Source organism: Notothenia rossii (genome assembly GCF_949606895.1).
Source record: "Notothenia rossii genome assembly, chromosome: 2".
In the NCBI taxonomy this organism is placed as follows: domain Eukaryota; kingdom Metazoa; phylum Chordata; class Actinopteri; order Perciformes; family Nototheniidae; genus Notothenia; species Notothenia rossii.
In genome coordinates, this window is record NC_136904.1 from 34182972 (window position 1) to 34203614 (window position 20643).

Sequence of the window (20643 nt, forward strand, 5' to 3'; positions counted from 1 at the left end):
CTACTTTCCCCCTATGAAAGTATGTACTCTTAATATTTTTTTAATCAAATATAACACATAAAAACAATAATTCAATAACATGCTTCAACCACTAGGCGGTGCACACAAGGTGCACACAGCCATAATAACTTTTTATTATTAGTGTAGGACACTTATGTATGTACAACATCTGAAGATGTGTAGTTTTATTCATGCTTTCACATAATTTTACAGCATATTGCTATACTATTTCAGACTCAGTATTTACATTCTTATATTCAAAGAAAATCAGTAATATCTTTAAAAACTACAAGTCCTTTTATATCAGCTGTGCACCGTTATGGTGCAAATATAACCTATCTACCAATTGGATCAAATTTAAAAGTCAGCCGAATTAGTGTTGATACTGCAAGGAGACGAATTGTGTGAAGAAAAATTGAAGATGTTGTTTAATTGTTGATATATATATGATCCACGTCAAGTCTTCAGTTTCGGCGGCATTTCTTCCAGTTTTTCCAAAGGTCTTCTCATCAGGGCTCTATAAATAAAGAACTACGGCAGATCTGTAATATTTAATGCAGCCGAACCGTGTATTACAATGCCGTTATGTGATGACATTCAAAGAGAAAAGCAAGAACACACGGAATTAAGTATTATTTTAAAATGTTTTCCGGATTTCATATCATATAAACACCAAATCCCAGCATGCATTGCGGCTAAAACATCCAATCGTCGAGCTTAAACCATAGCTGAGGATCTTGGGTAATCGCTCGAAATGCCTACGTCTGTTTCCGGTTATTTTTATTTTGAAATTCAGTTCCTGACGGACGCCAAAAAAAACAGAGATTATGGAATTAAACAAATAAATAAAAACAAGGATAATTGTGTGTTATTTTGAAAAGAATAACAACTTAGAAGGAAAAAAAGTTTTTCAAATATACAGATTTCAGTATCCTGAGGCTCTCAGCCCCATTTATTTTCTTCACAGACGGCAACAAAAGTCCAAAATTATACGATTTAAAATAAAAGCAATAATTGTGGCTTGATATTGAGTAAGAACATGCTTTTATGAACCACACAGCTTCCAGTCTTCCTATAACACGTAATGCCGTGAGACTACCAATGGAAATACATTGCTTTTAAATTCGTGCTGTGCAACACGAAAAAAAGGGGAAAATCGTGTTGGTGAACACGAATCAATAGATTAAAAATCGTGTTGGTGAACACAAAATGCCATGAGACTGGGTTGGAAGGTCAGCAAAACTAAAATAACTTTGCAATGTTATGTGATAAGTAATATTATTTTCAGTAACTATAATATTTTCCATATCCATGCAGTGATGGAAATTAGAATAAATTAATATTGTGTTTAGTTCAGTGGACCTGAAATGTGCAGCTCAGAGGCACACAGTTTACAACACCTGGAAAAACGTACCACACTGAGGAATGTGCTGCCTCCAGTCGTGCAGTGGGTGGTCAGCGTGGGCACAGGCCCGGGCGTACTCGCTGAACACCTGGCATACCACATTCCCGTTGGGACCCGACCTTCAACAAAGTAACAGAGAAGGACTCATTGAGCGGAGCCAGGAGCCAGGTATGCTAAACTAAGAAATAACTACACAGCAGCTGCGTCTCCATCGTAGTTAATCAGTACATCTCCCAACTATAGGCTTTAAATGTAAAGCTGAGTATGTTTGTTGTATGGCTGTATCAGTCATCTGATTTTTGTCTAAACACAGTAAACAGTTTTGTCTTTATCACCCATCTCTGTTACACATTACTTAAGTTAACAGACTGACTATCATGGCTAATGTTGCTCACAGAAGGACGGCAGGTTCAGGTTCATGGACCTGAGCCACCAAAAGACACAACTGAGAAAGCTATGAGATCATTTCAAACCAGAGAGTAACTAAAAGTGGCCACATTATTCTTTGTGGACCAGGGGCCGTATTCACAAAGCATTTTATCTTACCGCTAGGAGTGCTCCTAACTCGCGCTAAAACATTTTACGTAGGAGTTTTTTCTTAAAAGTTATTCACAAAGCCGCTGAGACCTACTCATACTAAGGATAAATCACTAAGAGTGAACTAAGAGTGACGCGCCGTTGCTATGGATTACGTCGATTCTCGTGCATGAGTTCTGTACGGTGATTGGTTGTTCAGAGCAGGCGGTCTCGGTGAAACTCATCCGCAACATCCCACAAACGAGCCCACTAAATCACCGAAAAACAAGGAAATAGCCTAGGCTAGAAATGTATTCCTATCAAATAGTTATGGACAGTGCAGTTAGCAGAATACACGCATGATGACAAGTTTGTGGAGACCACGATAATGACGTTGCACGTTAAAGAGAGAGAGCAAACAATAAAAATACGTAAATTGCATTAAATCAAGGAGGCAATTAAAAGCACCCTGCAAACTATTATCCAATGAGCATATTTCCAGCACTTAAACACTTTCAATAACAGCCCATACCGCCGTTCAAGTCCCCCTATCATGATGAATGAAAACAATCTGCGTGTTGATGGAATGTACTTTCTTTCTATTGACGAACACGTCCTCATCTTTTGATGGCGCAATTATTTTTATGTGCGTCCCGTCAATAGCACCAACCACACCGGGCATACCTGCAATTGCCATGAAGTTGGCTTTGATCCTGTGTAGTTGTTGATTGTCCAAAGGAAACCGGATAAACTGTTGGATGATATGTGGTCTAGAGAGCGCGTTGATGGTTTGGTTTATGGCACGGCTGACTGATGGTTGCGATATCCCTAAATCGTCGGCATTGCAAAGCTGCATTTTCCCTGTTGCTAAATATCGTAGTGTTGCCAAACATTTTATTTCCGGACTAATCGGGTTATTCCTGTTAGTCGGGGATGTTATTGCATCCCGCTCTAATTCCACAAAAAGTTTGATACCCTCACGATTTAGCCTATATCTCTTGATCAATTCACAGTCTTCCATTGTCTCCAAAACATTTCGTCTCGCAGCCATTTTCAGATTCTTTGTGAATAGGTCTTACTGAGTTAGGAGTCCTCTCGAGGACTTTTAAGCTCTCCTAAACTTAGGTGCTACTTTTAGGCCTAAAATACTTTGTGAATTGCTCTTAGGGAATAAAATTAGGAGTCCTAAATTTAAGACTGACACGCCCATTATGTTTAGGAGTTTCTCCTAAATTCGCCAGTTAGGAGCTACTTTTAGCCCTAAGATCCTTTGTGAATACGGCCCCTGGACTATAACAGAGGAATCCAAGAGATCTCAAAACATGAAGAAGAATTACACCTAGCAACACCTTACATTTTACTGCAGCTTGAACTATCTATGTTAAAAATTCAAAATACCCAGTGCAGGAAAATTGTATTTTTAAGTTGGTCACTGAGGTATCTTTGTAGAGATTTCAGTTTTTTTACGCTCAATTAATACGAAACATAGATAGTAAGGATCCACAATGGATTAATGTTTACGATTTAAGTAGAAAGATGGCGCAGTGGATGGCTGACGTGTCTCTAGCTCCTCTCCAAATGTTGTTCGAGGAACTTTGTACTTAATAGTCCAGCAGCAAGTCCTCAAAAAAGGCTTTAGTTTTTGAGATACCCCTACCCGAGGTAGAACAAATGACAACAATGATTTTGCTTACCTTTAGGGTCTCCCATTAATTAAATTGATTGTTGTCAAATTTTATTTTGGGGGAAAAAAAGTTTTTTGGGTTGTTCTTTAGAACTACCCCAATCCCTGAAAAAGAGCCAAAATTAGACCAGGCAGAATATGGGAAAGGTGACAAAAAAGCCCATAACTTGAGAATGACAACTCTTTTCCTCTTCAGATTTGCTGAGGTATGAACCAAGTGGCTGTCCTACATCACCAAATAGTCAGACAATTATTTAACTAAACAAATACTGAATTATAGTCCTGTAGATTTTGCTTTAGTTTAGACAGAAATTGTACTTTTTGGTGATAGGAACATAGGACTCAATCACTTTTCTCTCATTTATCAGAAAAAAAGAAATCCCTAAAAAAATATACCATCACTGAATTGTCTAGGGTGCTATTGAACACTAACCAGTAGTTGTATGGAAATATCTGGTACAGTTATTTCAAATGAGATTTCTTTAGACATAGGCCTATCTCTTCTCCGAGACATTCACATTCCGAGTGGGGGATAAGTGGCATAATAGCCTATAAGTTAAGAATGCTCACTCTGATGGTCATTATATTTGGAGAGGGAAATACCAGGTGGCTGAACTACATCACCAAATAGTCAGAATAAGAGTAACCCAATACAATAAAGTGTATTAGTTCTAAATTGCAAGCCTCTAAAACATAGGTGTAAATAGTACAGGTTTTATTGAAACTGGAACCTTAATTCAAAGTACAGTATACAATTCATCAAATAATTCAGTGAGAGGTCAAGTATATTTAGATACTAGAATATAATGTTAAATATCAGGTTCCTCAGAAACGTTAGGGGACACATGTTGACATTCTGCACAGCAGGTGCAGAACCCCGTACAGGGAAGGCCAACAGAGAGGCACTGGCACTTTCCACTCTCTCCACACTTTGCATCTTTGCAATACAAGCGAGTAATGTCTCTCACTTCTGTAAGTGCTGGGGGTTTTGTAAATAGCACTGGTTTAATGACCCCATCTCTGACAATCTACCCCTTGCCAATAGGACTCCATAACAAGGGTTTGAGTTCGGGCTGTCACCATCGCTGTCTGAAACATTGCTCTTTGTTGAAATGCATCCTCTGTTGGCGGCAGATTTTCCGAGGCTGCATCTGTTGTTGATGCAATTATGAACCTCAGTTCATCCAAGTTTGTGCACATCAGTCCAATTTCCTTTTTTCCATATAGCAGAAGCGCCAATTCTCTTGCGACTGGCAAAGACTCTTCCAAGCTGGCAGAGAGTCCAAAATGGGCCAGATCTTTGAGCTCGCTGAGATGGTACAAGTACAAACTACTTGTTGTGCCACAGCCAGTGAGTGCATGACATGCTGGTAGACAGTTAGACATGTAGTTGCCGCCCAGCTTCAGAACCATCTCCATCTAAACGGCCTCTTTGAGAAATTCCAGTCCGGTTTCCGTTCCACCCACAGCACTGGAACAGCTCTGGCCAGGGTCACAAACGACCTGCTGATGCTGTTGTCTTTCCTATTCTGTACTACTTGTTGTGCCACAGCCAGTGAGTGCACGACATGCTGGTAGACAGTTAGACATGTCTTTTCCAATTTTCTCACATATGATGTTGATGGGGACATATCTCTCTCTCATTCCATGGCCTGCATGTTTGTACACTAGAGATGAAACAAACATGTATTTGCTTGCATAATATATGAGCAGTACTTCCACACCTGTGTCATCAGACCTCACAATGATGCGGGAATATGACTGCAAGATGTACGGCGTGGAGCACCATTCTTGTGTCTGTCTCCTCCTGATCACTGTACAGTGATGTCAAACTGCTGACTCCTGCTTTGCAGATGCTCTTCACCTCCTCCCCTTCGTCAAATCCTGAGTATAGTCTCTGTGGGGCAGCAGTGACAATGTAGTTGCTCACAACCATGCAGAGTGCAGTCTTGTTTCCACTACTCCTCAAGTCCTTCCTGTAGTTTGGGATTTTTTTTTTACTTTAGGTTATAACACTTGTGTTATTTTTCAGTGATGGGTCCTCATTACAGATCTGTACTTTTGCCTAAACATTTGTTTTTAGGCCTTTCTTAAAGGCTTCAGTGGTCTGTGGAGTCCTCAGGTGGTCTGGGAGGGAATTCCAGAGTTGAGGAGCAGCTGCACAGAAAGCCCGATCCACCATTGTGCGGAATTTGGTCCTGGGGGGGGGGCGAAGCAGATGGTTTGTTGACGAGCGGAGGTTGCGTGAGGAAGTTTGTGCTGGGAGTAGTTATTTTAGGTATGAAGGAGCATTCCCGTGGATGCACTGATGGGTGAGCAGTGAGATCTTGTATTCAGTCCTGAATGTGACAGGAAGCCAGTGGAGGGAATGAAGAACAGGTGTGATGTGGTTGAACTTTCTCACCCTCATCAGGATCCTAGCAGCACTGTTCTGTACGTATTGGAGCTTCTGAAGGCTCCCGCTAGGAGTCCCGATGAGGAGAACGTTACAATAGTCAAGCCTTGAGGAAACGAAGGCATGGACCAGTTGTTCAGCATCTGACAGGAGTTTTGCAATGTTCCTGAGGTGGTAGTAGGAGGATTTGCACAGGTGTTTGATGTGGGTGTCAAAGGTCAGATGTCGGTCAAATCTTACACCCAGGTTCGTAGCTGCTGTGGAGAGGGGTATATTTTGGCCAGAAAAGGTGATGTGGGTTATGGGGGATGGCAGGACTTGGTTTGGTGTGCCAACTAAAATAGCTTCTGTTTTGGAGCTATTTAGCTGCAGGAAGTTTTGCTGCATCCAAGCCTTTATCTCCTCAAGGCAGGTGTTAAAGGATGTTGATGGGAACGGTGATGATGATGGTGACAATGAGGATGCATGTGGGATAGGGTCTGTCTTTATATAGAGCTGCTTGTCATCAGCATAGCAATGGAATGATATTCCATGCTGGCTGATGACACGGCCAAGGGGCAGAGTGTACAGGGTGAACAGAGTGGGCCCGAGGACCGACCCTTGAGGGACACCACGGGTGACAGGGTGTGTCTGGGATCTTGCACCTCCCAAGGAGACGTACTCTGTTTTTCCAGACAGGTAGGACTGGAGCCAACTCAGGGCGGAGTCAGAGAGTGTGATGGTGTGTTTGAGGCGCTGAAGGAGGATGTTATGGTCGACAGTGTCGAATGCTGCAGTGAGATCCAGTAGGATGAGGAGAGATGGGGAACCAGTGTCAGCCGCCATCAGCAGGTCGTTTGTGACCCTGACCAGAGCTGTTTCAGTGCTGTGGGCGGAACAGAAACCGGACTGGAATTTCTCAAAGAGGCCGTTTAGTTGGAGATGGTCCTGAAGCTGGTCGGCAACTACAATGATGTCTACCAGCATGTCATGCACTCACTGGCTGTGGCACAACAAGTAGTTGAATAGGCAAGACAACAGCATTCACCAAACTCAAGACCCATCTCAGTGAGCTCAAAGATCTGGCCCATTTTGGACTCTCTGCCAGCTTGGAAGAGTCTTTGCTAGTCGCAAGAGAATTGGCGCTTCTGCTATATGGAAAAAAGGAAATTGGACTGATGTGCACAAACTTGGATGAACTGAGGTTCATAATTGCATCAACAACAGATGCAGCCTCAGAAAATCTGCCGCCAACAGAGGATGCATTTCAACAACATGTACAAAGAGCAATGTTTCAGACAGCGATGGTGTCACAGCCCGAACCCAAACCCTTGTTATGGAGTCCTGTTGGCAAGGGGTGGATTATCGGAGATGGGGCCTTTCAACCAGGGGACACATTGACAGAATGTCGAAATTTTTCCCCTAACGTTTCTGAGGAACCTGACATTTAGCATTATATTCTAGTATCTACATACTTGACCTATCGCAGAATTATTTGATGAATTGTATACTGTACTTTGAATTAAGGTTCCAGTTTCAATAAAACCTGTACTATTTACACCTATGTTTTAGAGGCTTGCAATTTAGAACTAATACACTTTATTGTATTGGGTTACTCTTATTCTGACTATTTGGTGATGTAGTTCAGCCACCTGGTATTTCCCTCTCCAAATATAATGACCATCAGAGTGAGCATTCTTAACTTATAGGCTATTGTGCCACTTATCCCCCATTCGGAATGTGACTATCTCAGAGAAGAGCTAGGCCTATGTCTAATGAAATCTCATTTGAAATAGAACTGTACCAGATATTTCCATACAACTAATGATTAGTGTTCAACAGCACCCTAGACAATTCAGTAATGGTATATTTTTTAGGGATTTCTGTTTTTCTGATAAATGAGAGAAGTGATTGAGTCCTATGTTCCTATCACCAAAAAGTACAATTTCCGTCTAAACTAAAGCTAAGTTTACAGGACTATAATTCAGTATTGTTTTTGTTAAATAATTGTCTGACTATTTGGTGATGTAGGACAGCCACCTGGTTCATACCTCAGGAAATCTGAAGAGGAAAATATTTATCATTCTCAAGTTATGGGCTTTCTTGTCACCTTTCCCATATTCTGCCTGGTCTAATTTGGCTCTTTTTCAGGGATTGGGGTAGTTCTAAAGAACAACCCAAAAAACCTTTTTTTCCCCCAAAATAAAATTTGACAACAATCAATTTAATTAATGGGAGACCCTAAAGATAAGCAAAATAATTGTTGTCATTTGTTCTACCTCGGGTAGGGGTATCTCAAAATCTGAGGGCCCTTCCTGCTAGACTATAAGATTTTCATTGCCATTTCACACTGTATCTACATATGACAATAAAGCCTTTGATTTATGTGCTATCCTGACATTTGATCATTAGGCCACCATAGGACAACAGGAATCTGGTGTTCTCACATGCAGAGGTCGTTGGAGCAGCTGGCCATGTAGGACAGAGGGCTGACAAAGTCGTGGCAGCTCTGAAATGGAGGATCCAGCAGCATTGCACACACCTCTTCCACTTTCTGCAGGCACAAAACACAATCAGTTTTTCACTCTAAAAATATATGCATAAACGTGTCATTGTAGCATGGAAGCATCATACCAGCAGGACATGAGCTTCCACTGAATCACAGGGTGAAGAGAAGCCAGAGGGCACCATGGGACATCGAGCCTCGTGGGGCTCCGTCTCCACCCAGCTGTTTCCAAACAGTTCAATTTCATGAGTCAGCACGCCTGGGAATGACAGAAATACATTTAAAAACTTGTTTCAAAGCATGATTCATGTTTTAAGTTTGATTTCCTGATGTTAATTTCTGTCACTGGGACTGTATGTGTTGCATTCACTGGGTCCCTGAACACATCTTCAGTTGGTTGGATTGATCAGATTGCAATTAGTCTAGATGTGTGTACTCCAGGATACATGTGGTTAAGTGCTTACTGGTAATAATCTGATCCACCCAAATGTAGGTAGATGCAGGTGACAGGAGAACCTAAAACAAGCAGTGGTGCTCTCACGCTTCATGGTCAGATTTTACTACCAATGACTCTTGCTGCATTTGAATGATTAGATATCAATGTAAATTTGGTTCTAACTATACGTTTAATTAATACCCATTGAGAGTAGTAGAACTGTACACATTTTAGTTTTTTTTACTTTTACTGTCACTATATCTTGCAGAAAAAATATTTTAGCATTTACACGTACTGTTTCATATCTAGACTGAAAATGATCATACCATAACTCGTCTTCAGGTCGTCCTGGACGTCTGCGTTGAAGTTCCCACACAGGCCGCAGGTTCGGCCCACAAACTCCGGGCTGAGTTTGATGTAGACGGAGCCGCTGCGACCCTCCCAGGCCAGCGTGAAGCCGTGCTGCTGCGTCACCAGAACGTACTGCGAGATCTGCTCCAGCTGCAGGTCGTGGATGTGGTGAGGCAGCTGCAAACTGAAGACAGAGAGCGTAAATACACCCTGGTACCACCTTCACTTCTATAGGCAGCTAACACTGACTGATATACTGCATTGATCTTGAACGAAATATAGAAATACACTTTTAAATCATATTCCATTTGTGTGAGAGAGGGATAGCCTTATACAAAATAAAAATGTTATATAATAAAGGAAATAATACATATATTTTGGATATCAAGGTGTTAAGTTGTGTCTTGTGCTACACTGCTGACCTTTGGCCCTTGTAGGTCACGTTGGTGGCGTGCAGCCGAACCTCACCCTCCCACGGGAGGAAGAGGCTGACAGAGCGTTGGCAGGTGTAGGGGGCAGAGCTGCAGCCCGGGTCATTGTGGACCTGTGAACAGCAAGATGCAACATGGAAATTATATGACAATAATATTGATCTCCTTTTAAGAGATAATATGGAGGTTTTCCCTCCATTCATTTCCAAATTCTGATTTAACAGCAGTCATTTTTTTTATTGGTTTCCTAAAAGTACAACAGGAAAATGAAATAGCAAAGGCTTCATTTTTGGTAAAGAGAGCGTAACATCCATCATAGTACTGATATAAACAAGTTATCACAAGGATGTAAAGCAGTCCCTGTTCTTTCGTGTTCTGGATTAGTCCGCTGCTGAAAATAGTCCTCAAAAAATGTCATCCTGTTTTAGTAATGCTTACTAAACAATAGAGTGAGCAGCTGTTTTAGTAAAAAATAAACTGTATTTGTGATTAATTATGACGGTTTTCTTCAGTAGGAACCAAGGGGGGGTGAGAGCCAAATTATTAAGGGACATAATTACACACTGTTGGTTTTGATCATTATGATATATTTTTGTTGACAGCAAACGTTTACTTTAAAAGTCTCTACTTAGCCTGCTTTTTCTCTACTTCTGTGATTAAAAAATATTTTTTCTTTTTTGACAGATAAAGTGACAGTGAGAGTTGTTATTTTGATCATGCCCAGCTCTCCCTGAATGACCGGTCTAAACGCTGAAACTTAAGTAGCACACATTCCCCAGCAAAGTGTGGCTCTGGCTACTACAAAGGAAAATGTCATCTCAACTCCTTTTAACACTGTCTGTCTGGCAGATTTGGAGAGTCGCAACTTTTTACTTTCTTTTGTTTATGAGGTGCTCCTTATCATTAATACCAGAATTAATGGACAATCAATATTCATAATGCATATATTTTCATGTTCCCTGTTTGGGTTGGTTTCCAATACACAGATACAGTATCTGCAGCCTTTTCAGGGGAACAAAGTCCCGGTCTGTTGCAGATGCTTTCAAGGCATGGTGGGTAATTGCAGTATTTAATGGTAATTGAATCTAATAACCAGATAGCTTTCGCAAATCTTCAGAGCAAATCTTTCCCTCAGGCTGAGAATGAACCCTGCAGAAGTCAGAGAGGAGAGTGTTTTAGAGCCATATGCCTTGAGCACAAACTTTCCTCGACTGGAAGAAAGCGTCAAACCAAAGCAGTCCGGGCAGCTTCTATTCTGAGGATTTATTTGTGTTTGAACTGACCTGGACGACGATGCTGGCCTGAGTGGTTTCCTCACAGTCCTTCAGCAGGGTGTACGTGCAGCGACCGGGAAAGTAGTAGTAGAGGCCGTCAAAGGTCTCGAAGTTGTACTGACCCCACGTCCGACACGTCATCTCCCTCTCAAAGCCAGGATTTGGAACTGTTAAAAAAGGAAAGAGTATGAAAGGATTTCCCATCGCTGAAGTTCAGTCTAAAGAAAGATTGTCAATTACTTCATACAAAATACATTTCACGTAGAAAAGTAGTTCTTCTTGAGTTTCATATTCTTCATGACATACTTTATCATTCTTAATGCTTCATTGCTTGCCTCTTTTATGTTTAACCTCTTTGTGTTTTTGTCTGGTTCTACTGTTTTTACCCTTTTTTAGGTTATTTTATTCATTGTAAGGTGAAGGTTAAGCCTCCAGATAAAATGTATTATTATTATTATTTTGTTTCTGAGAGGCACAGGGGTTATAGAGACTTGAAAACTCCAAATGTAAATATACAAATATGTATTTATAATGCCTTTTGTGTCACTGTTGTCTTAAAGTATGACAAACTTCTCAACCAAACTGGTAGTTTTTGGCTTGAAATAAGATGTGTTATTGCTTAGTTACAGTAGGTGAAACCTAAAATGTTGTTATTTATATTTAAAAGTTCAAATGAAGAAACAAACTTTGAAAAACTGGCCTCATAATAAGAATAAAAAACTGAAAAAAACTGAACCGAAGCTAGTGTAACAATGTAAATATAACTCCACAATTCGAAAGTATATATAATTGTGTAATAACTGATGATTGTTATTCCCCTGAGAAACTTTAAAAGGGACTTTTACTTTCTAAAAAGAAGAATATCAGGTGTGTGGTTTACCTGTCTGACATCTGTCTCCAGTGGCCTGATACAGGCTGCAGTCACATGACTCCGACTGAGCGCACTGTCCGCCGTTTAGACAGGGAAACACACACGGCTCTGCTGAGAGAAAACACACAAACATACAATTATACTGCTATAAGTGTGTGTGTGTGTGTGTGTGTGTGTGTGTGTGTGTGTGTGTGTGTGTGTGTGTGTGTGTGTGTGTGTGTGTGTGTGTGTGTGTGTGTGTGTGTGTGTGTGTGTGTGTGTGTGTGTGTGTGTGTGTGTGTGTGTGTGTGTCTACTGAATGAAATTATAAGTGTATAAAGAGAGTAGAAAAGACTGACAGTGTGCAGGATTTCTTGTTCCTAACGATTTAAAACTTCTCAGGCTAAAAACTAAGAAAGAAAAAGCAAGATTATAAATGACTCTTACATGACAATTTATGTCAACCACTGCAACAGACCACTAACTTTGAGTAACTGCAGGTAACGACTTCAAGGAAGTCCCCATCTGTCAGCACTCACACGGAGTGATGGGGCCCCAGCAAATGTTCCAGTCACTGAACGCACCACCAAACGAGTGCTCCACATCCTGCAGTAGCACCATCTGCTCAGTGGGCTTACAGCATGTCTGTTCAGCCAGCCACGTCCCCCACAAGCCCAGGTAAAATACAGAGGGTTATGAGGTGGGGGAATTCATTAGATAAAAGCTATTTTCCTTTTGTTCATTTTGTAAGGGGAAAGTTAAACAGAGGTTGTTTGAGCTTCTAAAATGGCTTCGGGGGGTTTAAAAAACATTGGACATTTTGGTCAGAACATCTGTCCGGCCTGCAATGCTGAGGGTTGTCAGTCTTATTCACCATTACTGTTTAGTTCAATACTTAAGTCCTTCAAACTTAACTTTTATTCATGTATTTTACAGCTGTGTTATTCATGTTTTATGTTTATTTTATTATCAGTCCACTATGCCTTAATTTCTTTGAGTGCTGTAAATCACAAAACATAAAAACCTTCCCTTTTCACATTTGTTTCTTGTGCCATCTTAAAACTATAACAAATAATACAACTTGATAGCTTTAAGTATGAATTTTTCATATCACCCTTTATAAAAATACCTTCAATCCGACGAAACGATGACCTCAGGGCTTCCTTCCCCTGTCTGGCTAACAGGGAGATATTAAGTTGAGGCCCATCTCTGCTGAATGTGTTTCCTGGTGAACCAGATGATGATTGGTTTGATGGCGATGGGTTGAACAAGGACTGTTCAGATGTTGATGAATTGAACAGTGATTGGCTATGTGATGTCAAGCTTGACGATATGGGGTGTGATGTGTTTGAGCTGTTTGAGGTTGTATTAGCTGCTATTAAAGTGCTTGGTGATTGATTAGAATATGTTGAGTCGAGTGATGATTGGTTTGATGTTTTTGCTATGGTTGATGATTGGCTTAATGGTGTCTGACTGGATGAAAATTGGCTAGGTTTTGTAGTACTGCCTGCTGAGTGGTCAGCTACGTTTTTGGCAAGGGCATTGCTGATTGTTGATTGACTGGCTGGCAATGTGACAGTTGGTGATTGGCTGGATTTGGCTGTGCTAGTTGAAGACTGGCTAGGTGGGGCTTTCTTTGTTGGTGATTGGCTCGCTGGTGATATTTTAGTTGGTGCTTGACTGGCTATCGTTGTAGTCCCTAATGATTTTCTTGTGATTGTTTGTGATTGGCTGGATGGTACTTTTTGGGTTCGTGATTGGCTGCCTGGTGGTGTGCTGCCTGGTGATTGTCTGGCTGATGTTCTGCTTGTTGATGATTGGCTGGCTTGTGTTGTGCTGCCCGGTGATTGGCTGGCCAATGTTTTGGTGGTTGTTGATTGGCTGCCTTGTGTTGTGCTGCTGTGTGATTGGCTTGCGGATGTTTTGGTGGTTGGTGATTGGCTGCCTTGTGTTGTGCTGCCTGGTAATTGGCTGGATGATGTTTTGATGGTTGGTGCTTGGTTGCTATGTGTTGCGCTACTTGGTGGTTGACTGGTAGATGTTTTGGTGGTTTGCGATGGGCTAGCTTTTGTTCTAATGCCTGATGATTGGCTTGTTTCTGTTTTGCTGCCTGGTGATTGGCTGGCTGATGTTTTGGGGGTTGTTGATTGGCTAGCTTCTGATGGGCTGCCTGGTGATTGTTTGGCTGATGTTATGGTGATTGGTGATCGGCTGGTTTTAGCTATGCTGCCTGGGGATTGGCTGGGTGATACTGTGCTAGAGGGTGTTTGACTAGATGGAGCTGTCGTTGAAGATGATTGATCTGAACTGAGGGTTCTAGAGGAGGTTGGTGTGCTCTCCATGCTGGAGGACGTCAGGTTGGACGTCAGGTTGGGCGTCATGTTGGACGTCAGTTTGGACGTCAGGTTGGACGTCAGGTTGGACGCAGTGGTCCGGCTGGCCAGTGAATGACTGGAACCAGACATGTTGCTTTCTAATGCAGCAGCTTCTGTCTGGAGGTCCTTCAAGGAGAAAAATTGTATAAACAGGTATTTATTGCATTATTTGCAGGCATTCAGTCATTCAATAAATGTATCTTATCCTCCCAGAGCCTTTTCCAACAAACTATATTGGATCTGATGATTTTCATATTGGACCTTGGCGTTGTTTGACAAAGAGAGCAATAATCTGATTTGAGCAAACCAAAACATAATCCATGCAACGCAGTCTGATTCTTTCAATTCATTCCATAAATGTAATATGAAATCAAGCAGATCTAAAAAAAAAAGCTAATCTCTAGATGGGCGGATCTATAATGATCTGATTAAAATGTAAGATACCAAAAGCTTTTACAATTCTGTGTTTCATTTGGGGAATAAATTCCTCCCAGAATTGTACTGGTTGCCGCACTAGTGAGGATGAAACTGAGACAGTGCTGGGAAAAGAAGAGGCTTGAGAGAAAAGAGCTGTCAACCTGTCTCATTAATGACTCCTCTGTGACTTCAAAATCAGCTTTCCCATCCATGTCGACAACCCCACCCTCTCCTCCACCACCTCCCCCAGTGTTTTTTCCCATTTTGGATCATCTTTGTTGTATGAGATATGAGGCGGAGTAGGCAGTTAGTCTGTTGAATTTACATATGAATTCTCCCCCCTAGTTTACCAAATTAAAATATTCCGTTTTGAAAGCTTTCTTGGAACAAAACCCTTGGGGGAAACTAAATATCTGTATTTTTTGGCACTGAAAATTGTCAGTGTAACGACGAGACGCCGTTACTAGAGCTCACGTGGACATGTTTATATAGGCTAATCATTGTTTAGGTATATTGACGACATCTTTCCCTTTCCCCATGTCTGTTGCTGATTGTGTGCACCTGGTGCCCTGTGTTGTCTCCTCCCCCCTCACCTGTGTGTAATTGCTCCCCCCTCACCTGTGTCTAATTGCTCCCCCCTCACCTGTGTCTCATTATTACTAATTAGTGTGTAGGTATTTAGGCTCTGTTTTCCTCTGTCTGTAGAGAGGCTGGGAATGGGTGTGAGATCTTTGTGGCTGCAGGATGTGTTCACGGAGAACAGCAGGATTGAGGCTGTGAACTATGTGCAAATGATTTTAATAAATGCCCACGTCGGGTTATATTTTTGGACGTTCTGCCTCTGCCTCCTTGCTTGGTCGGGCTGCTCAACGGTCAGTCTCACAGTCAGATTATTACAATTAGATTTTGAACAAAAATAAACAATGACTGCAACTTTTGGTTTGAAAACCTTTTAAAACATTTGCATTCACGAACTGATCCGTCAGAAGTTGTTTCTAAGTTTTGAGCCACCCTATATACCTGAGCTCTCAAACGACGACTTTCACCCCAAAGAGCCCAAATAAAGCAGATGGCAAAGGTTAGGGGTAGGGGTTGTACGAGGGGTGTGCGACTATGAATCATTAATCACTGATTACTATCAGTGATATCGATACTGAGCAAGTCAAACGTGAACACAGCAGCAGTGTTGAGCCACGTGACAGAGATCTTACACAAGACAGATCCGCTCTCCATACCTATGGCCTACGAACTTTGCTACTAATTGCTTTGTTACTTTACTAACTTCTATAGTTTGGACCGGATTCTCACGCCTCTCTAAGCCAAAGGGAATCCGGACAAAAGGAGCGACCACATTCAGGCTGATCGAGGCTCTGATAGTGGAAGGGTGAGACAACAGACCGGCTACTGTATATCCCTGCTGGGACTACCTGACATGTCGGTTTCTGAGGAACAAAAGTCCCCGTTGAGCAATTTTACCTACATGCTGAATTGCACATTAGTTTGAGACAATGTGCATTTTGAGTTAATATCTATACATGTCATCTAGGTATAGTCTCATTCTGATCCCATGCGTGATTTTTACTTTTTCTTTTCTGAAATACATTTAAGATACCAAACGTGCATTTCGTCTCGGACTCGATCCGTGTTAACCTTTCAATGAAAACAAAAGCATACATTTAAAATACCCCACTAAAAGCAAACAAAAATATTCAAATGTTTTGAATTTGACATTTGGGAATTAAAGTCAAACTGTTGTAATAATAATGACTGCCACTTTTATCTAAACTTATTCTATTATTTCTGAAAACATGCATGATAATTTGCATCCATATATATATACTGTATATAGTATTATTTATTAATGTATGTACATCTTAATGTATATTTAATTTATATATTTTTAACTGATCTACCCAATCTAAATCTTTGATTGAATTTGTAGGCACACAGTGTATACGTTATTAGAAGAAAACCCTTCAGGTGACGGTAGTTTTCTTTTTTTTCTTTTCTGTGTTTTGGTGTGAGCTTTGCAGATTTTTTGGTGATCTGCGGCTGTGTGCTTGCTGCTTGAAGCAGCTCCATCAGCATCAATGATCAATGCGGCTGCCTACCTGCCCTCCCTGGGAAGCGGTGTCCCATTTCTGCTGCTTTATCCCGCTGCTCCCGCTGCTGGGACAGAGAGAACAAGGAGAGGTTTGTTCCTGTTGCAGCTTTCCCCCGAACACCACAAACCCACCAACCAGGAACCAACCAAACCACCAACAAAAAAAACAACCCCCCCAAAAACTACCCATCAATCAAGCAAACAATGCCTGCTCCATGATATTCCAATGACAAAGCGCCACCTAAAACACTAGGGCTGCTACATTTAATCTTCTTATTGCTGTTATCAATACATTGATTAATTAGTTGATCTCTAACATGTCAAAAATAGTGAAAATGCTTACAAGATTACACATTTTAGTCAAAAAAAATTGTGAAACCAACAATAAAAAAGTATTCAAAATTCCCTAACCCTAAACCTAACCCAAAACAGACAGCAAAATGTAATTTTGATAAGCAAAATAGAAGATGTTTTCTTTTCAGTTTGGTATAATAAATAACTTTTATGACTAATTGATTTTCAAAATAAATGCTTATTGATATTATGTTGTTCCACTAATTGATTCATAAACCAACTGTTTTAGCCCTAGATAAAACTATAACATATTGTTGATATCATTATCTTAAATGTATTGGTATAATACCAGAAAACTGAATACTGTACATTTTATATACAAAAATACTATTTACTGTATGTATTAATGCAAATAACCTAGAAGGATTTAAATGATGATGAAAAATTATAAAAACAACACAATGCTATTGAAATATATATAAAAAATAACTCACTTATTAAATTCATTCCCGTTAGAAACGTTCACTCTCTCAACACCGAAGGACAGATGCGCTGAAATCATGGGAAATAAAGTCAAAAACATAATAAAAACAAATGTGAAAAATGTAAAAAGTTACATAAATATAACTGAGGAAGTCAATATTACTTTAATAAAATGAAAAAAATAGAATCAGATCTAGACAAGAGAACAATTTTGACTTGTTAGTCCTAATTTTCTAAGTCCTTCAAAAAATGTAATGGACATCTAGGACTGATTATTGTACTTTCTCTGAGAAAAACACACTTCACTATATGTGCAGAATAACCAGCAGAATATATTCCCGTGTAAGGATGTGACTCACCTTGATAAATTAGAATATAATACAAAGATAATAAGTGAAGAAGCCTTTTCCAGCTCCGTCTTAAATAGGGATCCATTCGTGTTTCGCGGATCCGCAGTCAGTCGGGTTTGGACAGCATCACCTGGTGAAAACCCTCCGGCTGGATTCCCGCTGCTCCCTGCGCTGCTCCATCCGGATCATCCGCGAGCGACCCGCCGCGCGCCTCAAGAACCGCTGCACCTGCTCATTAGCATAATTTATGCGCAGGTGGGCGCGCGTGGGCGGGGCGGGGCCGCAACTGCAATCAGAGATATAGGCTACTAATTAACTGATGCATGAAAGTATTCGAACTACAACCACTGGTACGATATTTAACAATTCAATTACATATCATTCATAAACGTACAGACCACCAAACCCAATGAGACGGCTGTTATACGTGTGCTGTCATCAAATCAAACCTAATGTTAAAAATAATTCAGCACAGGTTTAAACGTAACTGTGCAGTATTTACAGAGAACAGTGCCTCTCTGTGGTCCACTGCGAGGGAAACATCACAGAACCTGCGGGGATTCAAATGGCCATGCCAAATTAAACATAATCAAATGAAAAAAACTCAAGCTCTTTAGTTTCAACATACAAACACTAACACACTTTCAACATCTTCCAATTAACTGATAATATCTTCTCTACAATTTTACATTATCCCTGCTTGATTTGTTGCATTACTTACACCGTGTCCACTTCACTTACATGGCACAGTATTGCACATGTATATGAAGTAAAATGTAAAGGTATAGGTAGGCTATTTTCTACATGACGGTAGATTTCCAACTGAGATTAATAAATAAAGTGTGGTGCAATAAACTGAAATTACTTCACTGAAAAAAATACATTAAATTGTACAGATTTCAACTACAATAATATAATATCCTTTGATTGTGGAGCAACATCAACATGGCATTTTCTCTCCAGCCACCTGAAAACCAAAATGTTGAAAAATCATACACAGGCAGTCAGGTAATTTGATCAGTGATAAACACATGAACCTGAAGGCATCACCTCCTGAACCCCGACATGGAACACAAACCTTTAATATCACAGAGTTGACCCCATGTCAACAGCTGCATGGACTCATATAAGCATGAGAACGTTTTGAGGGATTTTTTTGTTGCAAAATAAACGCTTCATGCCCTGTCTGTCTGCTGTCTGGGTGAAAAAGGCCTTTGACTGACTGAAGCCCTCAAGAGAGCCCAACAGGCTTTGTGTCGCCTAGCCAGGAGGTATCTGCTTTCATAAATGGAAACAAGACTAGAGAGCGAGGGGAGGGACATTTTAAGAAGATTTATTTGGTTTTACAGCGAGTGATTTTCGATTGGCTTGAGCAGGAGCTTGTTGTCTTTTTGGATGTGAGAAATGAAGCATCATCCGAAAGCATAATGCTTTCGCGACATCACACACACACACACACACACACACACACACACACACACACACACACACACACACACACACACACACACACACACACACACACACAGGAAACCTGGCGCCTGCTTTGTGTCCTGCAGACGTCTCATTAAGAGGTGACATGAAATGACTGACTGTTTTTTGTATTTTATATTTTTCTGCTTTAAATTAGCATTTGTATCTCAATACTTATTTACTTCTCTAGCCTGTTTGTGGCATACAGTCACAGACTATTGAAGATGTAAAGAGTCTATCGCCATGATGTTTTTAAAGTATTTGGTCACAAAAAAAAATAAAAAAAATAAAGGGGCCCTACTATTTTTCCCGTAGTGTGTTTTATAGCTTTTTGTGCCTGTAATGGTCTGCAAAGGCTAAAATCCCAAGTTCCCGCCAGAGGGAGTTCCTCTCACACAGTCCCGGGGGGCAGTTACTAAGTCAGCCTACTATCACCTAAGAACATATCTAGGATTAAAATACTAATGTCACAGCAGGATTTGGAAAAACTTGTCCATGCTTTTATCTTCAGTAGACCCGAATACTGTAATGGTGTCTTTACAGGTCTCAATAAAAAATCTATTAGAAAGCTGCAGCTGATTCAGAACACCGCTGCTCGAGTCCTCACTAACACTAAGAAAGTGGATCACATCACTCCTGTTCTGAAATCTTTACCCTGGCTTCCTGTGTGTCAAAGAATAGATTTCAAAATATTGCTGCTGGTTTATAAAGCTTTGAATGGTTTAGGCTCAAAATAAATTTCTGACCTCCTGCTAAATTATGAACCATCCAGAACTCTCAGGTCTTCAGGGACTGGTCAGCTTTCTGTCCCCAGAGTCAGAACTAAACATGGTAAAGCAGCGTTCAGTTATTATGCTCCAAATATCTGGAACAAACTCCCAGAAACCTGCAGGTCCGCTGCAACTCTGACTACTTTAAATCCAGGCTGAAGACTTTTATTTTTGCTGCTGCTTTTAATTGAACTATTCATATCTTAGACTGCACTGTAACTTTTATCCATGAATCTTTTATTTTAATGTTTATTTTATAATCTTTGCTTTTTAATGACTGATTTTAAATGCCATTTTCTTAATGTTTTTCATTTTTGTAAAGCACTTTGAATTGCCTTGTGTTGAAAGGTGCTATATAAATAAACTTGCCTTGCCTCTGCCTGAGAAAAATAAAGACCTTTTTGACAGGTCAACGTCACAGAAAAAGGCACAACATACAAAGATGAACCTGAAAAGGAGCAGAATAGGGCCCTTTTAAAATGTTGCTTTCAGGGTGATGCTAAGAGAATATCAAAGTTATTATGAATCGTCTGAGGGAAACATAACTGTC

At 40.6% G+C, this 20643-nt stretch overlaps 1 protein-coding gene and 1 long non-coding RNA gene across 4 annotated transcripts in view; one reads left to right on the forward strand and one right to left on the reverse strand.

Moving 5' to 3' along the window:
* Positions 1–18025, reverse strand: part of otog (otogelin) — an 82023-nt gene extending 63998 nt beyond the window's left edge. The window contains exons 1-11 of one of the 3 annotated variants that reach the window (XM_079662436.1): positions 17860–18025; positions 17512–17569; positions 16731–16785; positions 12957–14328; positions 11858–11959; positions 10987–11144; positions 9695–9816; positions 9248–9456; positions 8614–8744; positions 8427–8533; positions 1415–1524 (exon numbers count right to left, since the gene is read on the reverse strand). In XM_079662436.1, the coding sequence (XP_079518562.1) occupies positions 1415–1524; positions 8427–8533; positions 8614–8744; positions 9248–9456; positions 9695–9816; positions 10987–11144; positions 11858–11959; positions 12957–14328; positions 16731–16785; positions 17512–17569; positions 17860–17935 (2500 nt within the window). In that variant the 5' untranslated portion in view covers positions 17936–18025. Of the gene's footprint in view, positions 1–1414; positions 1525–8426; positions 8534–8613; positions 8745–9247; positions 9457–9694; positions 9817–10986; positions 11145–11857; positions 11960–12956; positions 14329–16730; positions 16789–17511; positions 17570–17859 lie in introns of all 3 variants that reach the window. The other 2 variants (XM_079662437.1, XM_079662435.1) reach the window with 2 other exon arrangements.
* Positions 1396–9676, forward strand: LOC307027108. The gene is made up of 3 exons (XR_013804530.1): positions 1396–1573; positions 8392–8539; positions 9264–9676. It is a non-coding gene; the product is annotated as an uncharacterized lncRNA (long non-coding RNA).
* Positions 18026–20643: the final 2618 nt, after the last annotated feature.